The sequence below is a fragment of the Entelurus aequoreus genome, linkage group LG26 (assembly GCF_033978785.1).
Source record: "Entelurus aequoreus isolate RoL-2023_Sb linkage group LG26, RoL_Eaeq_v1.1, whole genome shotgun sequence".
NCBI classification, from domain to species: Eukaryota; Metazoa; Chordata; class Actinopteri; order Syngnathiformes; family Syngnathidae; genus Entelurus; species Entelurus aequoreus.
In genome coordinates, this window is record NC_084756.1 from 19112043 (window position 1) to 19124231 (window position 12189).

At 37.0% G+C, this 12189-nt stretch overlaps 1 protein-coding gene across 2 annotated transcripts in view; it reads left to right on the top strand.

The window, feature by feature from the left end:
* slc6a1b (solute carrier family 6 member 1b) overlaps positions 1 to 12189 on the top strand; it is a 61795-nt gene that overhangs the window by 44177 nt on the left and 5429 nt on the right. For both annotated transcript variants that reach the window (XM_062037975.1, XM_062037976.1), the window contains exons 12-14: positions 667 to 769; positions 858 to 958; positions 4705 to 4872. In XM_062037975.1, the coding sequence (XP_061893959.1) occupies positions 667 to 769; positions 858 to 958; positions 4705 to 4872 (372 nt within the window). The remainder of the gene's footprint in view (positions 1 to 666; positions 770 to 857; positions 959 to 4704; positions 4873 to 12189) is intronic.

Consider the following 12189-nt stretch of genomic DNA (forward strand, 5'->3'; position numbering starts at 1 on the left):
TGAGAACTGGGGGCGGGATTAAATAAATGATCGGTAACACTTTAGTATGGGGAACATATTCACCATTAATTAGTTGCTTATTAACATAGGGTTAGGGTTGGGGTTGGGGTTGGGGTCAGGGTTGGGGTTGTGGTTAGGTAAAGGGTTGGGGTTAGGTAAAAGGTTGGGGTTAGGGTTCAGGTTCGGGAAGACTCTTAGCTAATGGAGTACTGCTTGTATAATAAGGCCATGCAGAATAAGGCATTAATAAGTACTTAATGACTAATTAAGAGCCAATATGTTAATCATTTGCATGTTAATAAGCAACTACTTAATGGTGAATAGATATACCTTAAAATAAAGTGTTACCAAATTATCTTTTTCACACTCCCTTTCAGGCAAGACTGGACCATCATGCTTACATACTGTACATTACCTTTTGCATTATATTCATTTATACTACGTGTTGTCTACCTTTTACTGTTTTGTTTATGTCATTGCCTAAAAAAAAGTGGTAAATGTTCAGGAACCCCTGGTCTAAGGACACTAAAGTAGATGTTGTGTATTCTGTCCTCATTCTCTATGTTGTTCCACTCCAGTGGTCCGCTACTGGCCTGCATAACCAACACTAATTGCCTCTCGTCTATGTGTATATCTCCCTGCCCCCCCCCATCAACGTCCTCCTAGGGCGGCCTGTACGTCTTTAAGCTCTTTGACTACTACTCAGCCAGCGGGATGTGTCTGCTTTTCCTCGTCTTCTTTGAGTGCGTCTCCATTTCGTGGTTCTATGGTGAGGCACGCTTTGCTGATGAAGAGTTGTTTTTTTTGTTGTATTTCCATATTAATCTACAGTGTATGGATACAACTCTAACTTGCAGGTGTGAACAAGTTCTATGACAACATCGAGGAGATGATCGGCCACAGGCCTTGTATGTGGTGGAAGGCCTGCTGGTGCGTTTTCACGCCGCTCATTGTGGCCGTAAGTACCGTCGCTACTTGTACCGACAAAATGTCCAAACAGGCACGATTACTCACTGTCTAACCCAAAATGTTGAAAGGAGCCATATTGGACCAACAATACAACAAAAAAATCTGTCTGGAGCCACAAAAAATTAAAAGCCTTGTATAAGTGATATAATGACAACACATGATGTAAGTGTCTATATTAGTTATATTAGCCTACTATCAAAATGACTTTAAAAGTCTTACATAAGTGTTATAATGAAGACAACACATGATGTAAGTGTCTATATTTGTTATATTATCCTACTATCAAAATGACTTAAAAAGTCTTATATACGTGTTATAATGAAGACAACACATGATGCAAGGGTCTATATTAGTTATATTAGCCTACTATCAAAATGACTTAAAAAGTCTTATATACGTGTTATAATGAAGACAACACATGATGCAAGTGTCTATATTAGTTATATTAGCCTACTATCAAAATGACTTAAAAGTCTTATATACGTGTTATAATGAAGACAACACATGATGCAAGTGTCTATATTAGTTATATTAGCCTACTATCAAAAGGACTTTAAAAGTCGTATATAAGTGTTATAATGAAGACAACACATGATGTAAGTGTCTATATTAGTTATATTAGCCTACTATCAAAATGACATTAAAAGTCTTATATATGTGTTACAATGAAGACAACACATGATGTAAGTGTCTATATTAATTATATTAGCCTACTATCAAAATGACTTTAAAAGTCGTATATAAGTGTTATAATGAAGGCAACACATGATGTAAGTGTCTATATTAGTTATATTAGCCTACTATCAAAATGACATTAAAAGTCTTATATATGTGTTACAATGAAGACAACACATGATGTACGTGTCAATATTAGTTATATTAGTCTACTATCAAAATGACTTTAAAAGTCTTATATACGTGTTATAATGAAGACAACACATGATGTAAGTGTCTATATTAGTTGTATTAGCCTACTATCAAAATGACTTTAAAGTCTTATACGAGTGTTAGAATGAAGACAACACATGATGTAAGTGTCTATATTAGTTATATTAGCCTACTATCAAAATGACTTTAAAAGTCTTACATAAGTGTTATAATGAAGACAACACATGATGCAAGTGTCTATATTAGTTATATTAGCCTACTATCAAAATGACTTAAAAGTCTTATATACGTGTTATAATGAAGACAACACATGATGCAAGTGTCTATATTAGTTATATTAGCCTACTATCAAAATGACTTTAAAGTCTTATACGAGTGTTAGAATGAAGACAACACATGATGTAAGTGTCTATATTAATTATATTAGCCTACTATCAAAATGACTTTAAAAGTCGTATATAAGTGTTATAATGAAGACAACACATGATGTAAGTGTCTATATTAGTTATATTAGCCTACTATCAAAATGACATTAAAAGTCTTATATATGTGTTACAATGAAGACAACACATGATGTACGTGTCAATATTAGTTATATTAGCCTACTATCAAAATGACTTTAAAAGTCTTACATAAGTGTTATAATGAAGAAAACACATGATGTAAGTGTCTATGTTCGTTATATTAGCCTACTATCAAAATGACTTTAAAAGTCTTATATAAGTGTTATAATGAAGACAACACATGATGTAAGTGTCTATATTAGTTGTATTAGCCTACTGTCAAAATGACTTTAAAAGTCTTATGCGAGTGTTATAATGAAGACAACACATGATGCAAGTGTATATATTAGTTATATTAGCCTACTATCAAAATTACTTTAAAAAAAGTCTCATATAAGTGTTATAATGAAGACAACACATGATGTAAGTGTCTATATTCGTTATAATAGCCTACTATCAAAATGACTTTAAAAGTCTTATATATGTGTTACAATGAAGACAACACATGATGTACGTGTCAATATTAGTTTTATTAGCCTACTATCAAAATGACTTTAAAAGTCTTACATAAGTGTTATAATGAAGAAAACACATGATGTAAGTGTCTATGTTCGTTATATTAGCCTACTATCAAAATGACTTTAAAAGTCTTACATAAGTGTTATAATGAAGACAACACATGATGCAAGTGTATATATTAGTTATATTAGCCTACTATCAAAATGACTTTAAAAGACTTACATAAGTGTTATAATGAAAACAACACATGATGCAAGTGTATATATTAGTTATATTAGCCTACTATCAAAATTACTTTAAAAAAAAGTCTCATATAAGTGTTATAATGAAGACAACACATGATGTAAGTGTCTATATGCGTTATAATAGCCGACTATCAAAATGACTTTAAAAGTCTTATATGAGTGTTAGAATTAAGACAACACATGATGTAAGTGTCTATATTAGTTATATTAGCCTACTATCAAAATGACTTTAAAAGTCGGATATAAGTGTTATAATGAAGACAACACATGATGTAAGTGTCTCTACTGGTTATATTAGCCTACTATCAAAATGACTTTAAAAGTCTTATACGAGTGTTATAATGAAGACAACACATGACGTAAGTGTCTATATTAGTTATATTAGCCTACTATCAAAATGACTTTAAAAGTCGGATATAAGTGTTATAATGAAGACAACACATGATGTAAGTGTCTCTACTGGTTATATCAGCCTACTATCAAAATGACTTTAAAAGTCTTATACGAGTGTTAGAATGAAGACGTAAGACGTAAGTGTCTGTTAGTTATATTAGCCTACTATCAAATTTTTTTAAACGTCTTATACAAGTGTTATAACAAAGATAACACATGATGTAAGTGTCTATATTAGTTATATTGGCCTACTATCAAAATGACTTTAAAAGTAATAATGAAGGCAACACATGATGTAAGTGTCTATATTAGTTATTTTAGCCTACTATCAAAATGACTGTGTCGCAGGACGACACTAGTTTTTATAAACAGAAATGTTGAAATCTAATATTCATTCTACATATTTTTACAACATTGGAAATCATTAGTAAATCAGAGGCTACTCAGAAGGTGAGATAACTCCTGGAAATTACTGGTTCAGAATGGCCAAAGGTATAGATGCCCGTGTCTAAGTTAAAGGAAACGGCAGGCTGTCTTCTTCTAATGGATTTATTACAATCTTTGCAAGCTGGGTAACGTTTTGCTGTGGTCTGGAACAACATGGCGCACAAACAACTCTCAAAAATGCAGCCAATATTACATACAGATAATGTGTCATGAGACATGCAAATATAAATTGAATTAAAAGGACCTAAAGGAAATTAAATTAGATCAAATATACCTACAAACGAGGCATAATGACGCAATATGTACATACAGCTAGCCTAAATAGCATGTTAGCATCGATTAGCTTGCAGTCATGGATTGACCGAATATGCCTGATTAGCACTCCAGAGAATAAATAACATCAACAAAGCTCACCTTTGTGCATTCACGCACAGCATAAAATGTTTGGTGGACAAAATGAGAGAAAAAAGTCGGAGATATTTGACAAAACGGCGCTGGCCAAATAGTCCCTAATCACTGAAGCATGTTTAATATAAACAGTGTGATTTATAACAATTAGGAAGGCTTGTGTCATGTTTGTCCTCCTACAGAAACCATATTAAAACAAAACAATATATTTTTTCCCCCTCATCTTTTTCCATTTTTCACACATTTTTGAAAATGCTCTAGAGCCGCGGGTTGCCGACCCCCGGTCTAAGAGGACGTACGATGACATTTACATCCTCACGTCTCACTTCCAGGGGGTGTTCCTGTTCAGCGCCGTGCAGATGGTCCCCCTCACCATGGGCGACTACGTGTTCCCAGCCTGGGGCCAGGGCGTCGGGTGGTTGATGGCCCTCTCCTCCATGATCCTCATCCCTGGCTACATGGGATACATGTTTCTCACTCTCAAAGGCACTTACAAAGAGGTGAGATCAGCCCGCCGCTCGTCCTTCTTTGCGCGAGAAACGCTTCTGCTTATCTCATAATTGCAGGGCGAGCCATGAAATTGAGGCGGAATGGGAAATAGTGTACGGACTTTCCTTTGAAAAGCACGAGCACGGGGGTGGAGATGTCACTATTAAAACCAATGCATACAAAATATATATGTGTGTGTAATATAATACAACATGGGCAACCAACAGTAACATTTCCTAAAATTCTACGCACCGTTGCTCCTGATTAACAAAAAGGACCATCAACAATTTATCAGCAAATTGCTTTTTCAATGCTTACTATCTGTCTTCAGTTACATTTCAATTTGTAGTTTACCATTGACAACGAACTGCCAGCATTATTAAACCTTTAATAAATGTTTGAAGTAGTGTTGTCCCGATACCAATATTTTGGTACCGGTAGCAAAATGATTTCGATATTTTTCGGTATTTTTCTAAATAAAGGGGACCACAAAAAAATTGCATTATTGGCTTTATTTTAACAAAAAATCTTATTGTACATTAAACATATGTTTATTATTGCAAGTTAAATAAAATAGTGAACATACAAGACAAACAAAGGCTCCTAATTTAGCTGCTGACATATGCAGTAACATATTGTGTCATTTATCATTCTATTATTTTGTCAACATTATTAAGGACAAGTGGTAGAAAATGAATTATTAATCTACTTCTTCATTTACTCTTAATATGTGCTTACTTTCTCCTTTAACATGTTCTATCTACACTTCTGTTAAAATGTAATAATCACTTATTCTCCTGTTGTTTGGATGCTTTACATTAGTTTTGGATGATACCATAATTTTGGGTATCAATCCGATACCAAGTCGTTACAGGATCATATATTGGTCATATTCAAAGTCCTCATGTGTTCAGGGGGATATTTCCAGAGTTTATAAACATAATATACATTTAAAAAAATGAAAGAAAATGTTGTGATGCCAAAAAATATCGACGTAATCATAGTAGTATCGACTAGATACGCGCCTGTACTTGGTATCATTACAGTCAGTGGATGTTAAGTTAAAGTTAAAGTTCCAATGATTGTCACACACACACTAGGTGTGGCGAAATTATTCTCTGCATTTGACCCATCACCCTTGATCACCCCCTGGGAGGTGAGGTGAGCAGTGAGCAGCAGCGGTGGCCACGCCCGGGAATAATTTTTGGTGATTCAACCCCCAATTCCAACCCTTGATGCTGAGCGCCAAGCAGGGAGGTAATGGGTCCCATTTTTATAGTCTTTGGTATGACTCGGCCGGGGTTTGAACTCACGACCTACCGATCTCAGGGTGGACACACACCGGTACTTTTTAGAGGCGGTATAGAACCGAATATGATTTATTAGTATCGCGGTACTATACTAATACCGTACAACCCTACTTTGAAGTAACTTTTTACCATTGTAATGAGCGGGAAAATAGTTTACAGCTGTATAATTCAACTAAATAAAACTCAAATTAATTGATATGTCAATCAATTACATAACCAAGTTAACATAATGCATTCATCTCTTATTATTATAAATATGACAAAATAGGTTAACCGTTGTATATAAGAATATATTAATAACAATTATTGTTATTATCTATGTTGACTTTAGCCTTGTACTGAGGAGCCAGTTCATTGGTTTTCATCACATGTTTCTTATTTGCCATTATTGACACCCTTCTGTGAGAGCATAAACAAAAATGCCTAAGAAACTCACTGAGTTGAAGTCTTAAAGTTGTCATATTATGATTTATTTAACATTTAAAACACTTCCTTTTGATATACCTAACATGTAGTGGTGGTTATTAAGTCAACATTTTGCATAGATTATGTTTTCCAGACCATCTTCAAGCCGCTTTGTGACCGTCCCTTCAGGATGCGCCGTTTTGTGGGCGGTCTTATTTATGTGCCTCCACTTTGACTGTGCCTCCACATCGCCAAGCATGTGGTAGATTTTAGCGCTTCCATAGCGAGTCTACGGACAGATTAAGTTTGAACTATACTCTACTTTGCATTAGAAGAGGCAGCAGCGGGGGATGCATGTGCATGTACGAGCCAGTCTGCCCCACAACAGGAGGATAGAGTAGGGGTTTGGCAACACAAAATGTAGAAAAAGCCATATTGGACCACAAATACAAAAAAGTAATCTGTCTGGAGCCGCAAAAAAAATCATACAACTTATATAAGTGTTATAATGAAGACAACACATGATGTATGTGTCTATATTTGCTATATTAGCCTACTATCAAAATGACTATGTGTCGCAGGCTGACGCAAATCTTTGTTGACAGAAATGTTGAAATGTAATATTTATTCTACACATTTTTACAACATTGGAAAACATTAGTAAAACTTCTCAGAGGGTGAGATAACTCCTGGAAATTACTGTCTGAGATTGGCCAACAGTATAGATGTGTGTGTCTTCTTCTAATGGATGTATTACAATGTTTGCCAGCTAGGTAACGTTTGCTGTGGTCTGGAACAACATGTTAACGTTTGCTGTGGTCTGGAACAACATGGCACACAAAGTCAATATTAGTCAATATTACATACAGATAATGTGTCATGAGACTTGGAAAAATAAACTAAATACACAGAGGACATCATTAAGAGAAATTAAATGAGCTCAAATATACCTACAAACGAGGCACAATGATACAATATGTAGATAAAGCTAGCCTAAATAGCATGTTAGCATCGATTAGCTTGCAGTCATGCTCTGACCAAATATTCCTGATTAGCACTCCAACAAGTCAACAACATCAACAAAGATCACCTTTATGGATTCACGCACAGCATAAAACGTTTGGTGGACAAAATGAGATAAAGAACGAGTGGCATAAAACACGTCTTTCTGTGGCAGCGTCGGAGAAAGTTTTACATGTAAACAAACTGTTAGTCACTGTCCACGCAACGCTGAGTTCAAGGGCCGCTGAAATTAGTAGGACAAAACGGCACTCGCCAAATACTCTCATCCGTGGAGAATAGACACAAACATATTAAACCAGCTGGGATAGGCTCCAGCACCCACCGCGACCCCGTAAGGGACAAGCGGTAGAAAATGGATGGATGGGTGCATATTAAACAGCGGGCTTTCTAACAATTAGGAAGGTTTGTATCGTGTTTGTCCTCCTACAGAAACCATACTACAACAAAAAACATATTTTTCACCCCATTTTTTTTCCATTTCCATACATTTTTTAAAAAGCTCCTTGAGGCCACCAGGGCGCCGCTAAAGAGCCACATGTGGCTCTAGAGCCACGGGTTGCTGACCCCTAAGATAGAGAAAAAGAAGGATCTTATTGACTACAACGTGGACTACAATGGCGGACTCGCCCAATGTCCTTGGTGGTAAACCTTTACCATATATGGAGATATCCGCTGAAGTCACAATTGGGCAAAAAAAACATCACTCATGGGGCAAAATCCAAATGGCTCGTTTGGAAGGCAATATTGTTTTATAAATATTTCCACCATGCCTCCATGGTTTGATTTCACATTAATGCAGATCCCAAATACGAAAAAAGTTGGTTTAGCATAATAGTTCCTCTTTAAGTACACTATATTGCCAAAAGTATTTGGCCACCTGCCTTGACTCACATATGAACTTGAAGTGCCATCCCATTCCTAACCCATAGGGTTCAATATGATGTCGGTCCACCTTTTGCAGCTATTACAGCTTCAACTCTTCTGGGAAGGCTGTCCACAAGGTTGCGGAGTATTTTTATAGGAATTTTCGATAGGGATGTCCGATAATGGCTTTTTGCCTATATCCGATATTCCAACTCTTTAATTACATATACCGATATCAACCGATACTGATATATACAGTCGTGGAATTAACACATTATTATGCCTAATTTGGACAACCAGGTATGGTGAAGATAAGGTCCTTTTTAAAAATAATAATAATAATAAAATAAGATAAATAAATCAAAAAAAAATTCTTGAATAAAAAAGAAAGTAAAACAATATAAAAACAGTTACATAGAAACTAGTAATTAATGAAAATGAGTAAACTTAACTGTTAAAGGTTAGTACTATTAGTGGACCAGCACAATCCTGTGTGCTTACGGACTGTATCCCTTGCACACTGTATTGATATATATTGATATATAATGTAGGAACCAGAATATTAATAACAGAAAGAAACAACCCTTTTGTGTGAATGAGTGTGAATGGGGGAGGAAGTTTTTTTTGGTTGGTGCACTAATTGTAAGTGTATCTTGTGTTTTTTTATGTTGATTTAATTAAAAAAAAAAAAAAAAAAACGATACCGATAATAAAAAAAACAATACCGATAATTTCGGATATTACATTTTAAAGCATTTATCATCTCTAATTTTCGACCATTCTTCCAAAAGCGCATTGGTGAGGTCGAGAAGGGCTGGCTCTCAGTCTCCGTTCTAATTCATCCCAAAGGTGTTCTATCGGGTTCAGGTCAAGACTCTGTGCAGGCCAGTCAAGTTCATCCACACCAGACACTGTCATCCATGTATTTATGGACCTTGCTTTGTGCACTGGTGCACAGTCATGTTGGAGGAGGAAGGGGCCCGCTCCAAACTGTTCCCACAAGGTTGGGAGCATGGAATTGTCAAAAATGTTTTGGTATGCTGGAGCATTCAAAGTTCCTTTCACTGGAACTAACAACTCCTGAAAAACAACACCACATCATAATTTCTCCTCCACCAAATTTCACACTCGGCACAATGCAGTCCGAAATGCACAGTTCTCCTGCACACCTGATTCTGATCATTTGGATGGGTGGCCAAATACTTTTGGCATTATAGTGTATATTTCATCACACTGGTCCAAACCTTTTAAAATGTACTTTCCTGTTGAATTTCAACACAATTCAGGGCTCATTCCACTTTAGAGTTTTTTTTTATATGCAAATTAGTCCAAGAGCTTCAAGTGCAGTACAATACAAACTAAAACTGACCTATATTATTTCCCCCCCAGCACACAATTTCAGAATTAACATAATGGCTATAAAGTGTTACATCAAACTGTTCACACAAGTGCTCAGCTTTGCCTAACATGATTTATTTTATTAGCAGATAAAATACAATTTTGTGCTGGAATAAGCATGTTAGAAATGTGATAGGAGGTCAAACATGTGCAGAACACACAGTAGATGAAAATATTTGCACATAGTACATCTTATTCAGCTTCTACATGAGAACCCTTCTGCAAAGGGTGAGCACAGTTCTATACGATCATCAAGTGGCTGAGCTTGTGACAGGAAATGGGCGCTAATGACCGTGGCTGTCAGCGTCGATGTGCAGGTGTCAGCAGCTGACTGTCTAATTGCAGCAATCACTGTGCGCACACATATTAGACACACGTGCGCAGAGCTGATGGATATGCATGATTATATGGCTGCGTGAAGGAGGGGAAAGGATGGATGGATGGATTGATGATTATATGAATTAATACCAAAAAGAAACAATGGATGGCTGATTAAGTGCAGGAATCAAGGATGGATAGCTGGATGTGGCTATCTGAAATAAGGTGAGGCTGGATAACTAGATGGATGAATTAATGAAGGAGGAAATTAAACCATTTTATTTGGATCATATCAAATAATATTAATCTTAATCACATTTGCACTCAAATAGTTACATGTTGAAAGGGAGTAGGAAGAAGCAGAGCTTATTTGATCCAACCCATTGTGACTCATAATGATATCAGACATTGGGCGTTGACAGTTCTTCCCTATACTTTGTGATATGGAAGAATATATGACATGCACTATATTGCCAAAAGTATTTGGCCACCCATCCAAATGATGGGAATCAGGTGTCCTAATCACTTGGCCCGGCCACAGGTGTATAAAATCAAGCACTTAGGCATGGAGACTGTTTCTACAAACATTTGTGAAAGAATGGGCCGCTCTCGGGAGCTCGGTGGTTTCCAGCGTGGAACTGTCATAGGATGCAACCTGTGTCGGCTTTATTTTAAGAAAATGGAAGAATTTGGGAACAACAGCAACTCAGCCACGAGGTGGTAGGCCACATATACTGACAGAGAGGGGTCAGCGGATGCTGAAGCTCATAGTGCAAAGAGGTCGCCGACTTTCTGCACAGTCAGTTGCTACAGAGCTCCAAACTTCATGTGACCTTCCATTTAGCCCACGTACAGTACGCAGAGAGCTTCATGGAATGGGTTTCCATGGCCGAGCAGCTGCATCTAAGCCATACATCACCAAGTCCAACGTCGCCACTGGACTCTAGAGCAGTGGAGACGCGTTCTCTGGTCTGGCAATTTGATGGATGAGTCTGGGTTTGGAGGTTGTCAGGAGAACGGTACATTTTGGACTGCATTGTGTCGAGTGTGAAATTTGGTGGAGGAGGAATTATGGTGTGGGGTTGTTTTTCAGGAGTTGGGCTTGGCCTCTAAGTTCCAGTGAAAGGAACTTTGAATGATCCAGGATACCAAAAAATGGTGGACAATTACATGCTCCCAACATGACTGTGCACCAGTGCACAAAGCAAGGTCCATAAGGACATTGATGACAGAGTCTGCTGTGGATGAACTTGACTGGCCTGCACAGAGTCCTGACCTGAACCCGATAGAAAACCTTTGGGATGAATTAGAACGGAGACTGAGAGCCAGGCCTTCTCGACCAACATCAGTGTGTGACCTCACCAATGCGCTTTTAGAAGAATGGTAGAAAATTCAGCCTTCCCAGAAGAGTTGAAGCTGTAATAGCTGCAAAAGGTGGACCGACATCATATTGGACCCTATGGGTTCGGAATGGGATGGCACTTCAAGTTCATATGTGAGTCAAGGCAGGTGGCCAAATGCTTTTGGCAACAGTGTATGTTGCACATTTTTAGGCAGCCCATCGCTGTTTGCTTTGTACATATTATTACACAGAATTAATTTTAATGTTTTTGATTTAATGCACAAAGGATTTTTTTGTGGATTATCTTAATTGATATGTTCTGCAATACCGTTAGAGAGTGAGGTGTACTTTTAAAATATTGTTTCCCCATATATCCACATAATCACTGAGGTACACTAACACCAGTAAACAGCATAGGGTATATATATATCCATCCATCCATTTTGCACCGCTTGTCCCTTTCGAGGTCGCGGTGGGTGCTGGAGCCTATCCCAACTGCACTCGGCCCTCGGGTATGAAATCATTTTTAATTCCAAATGTATTTTCCCTTATTCAATTTTGAAATACGTCTTGCCACTTTATGTTGTATATACCCAACATGTGGTTTCCAGCTAATTGCATTATCAATTAACACATAAAAATGGTTATTTTGCATTACCTTATTTTCC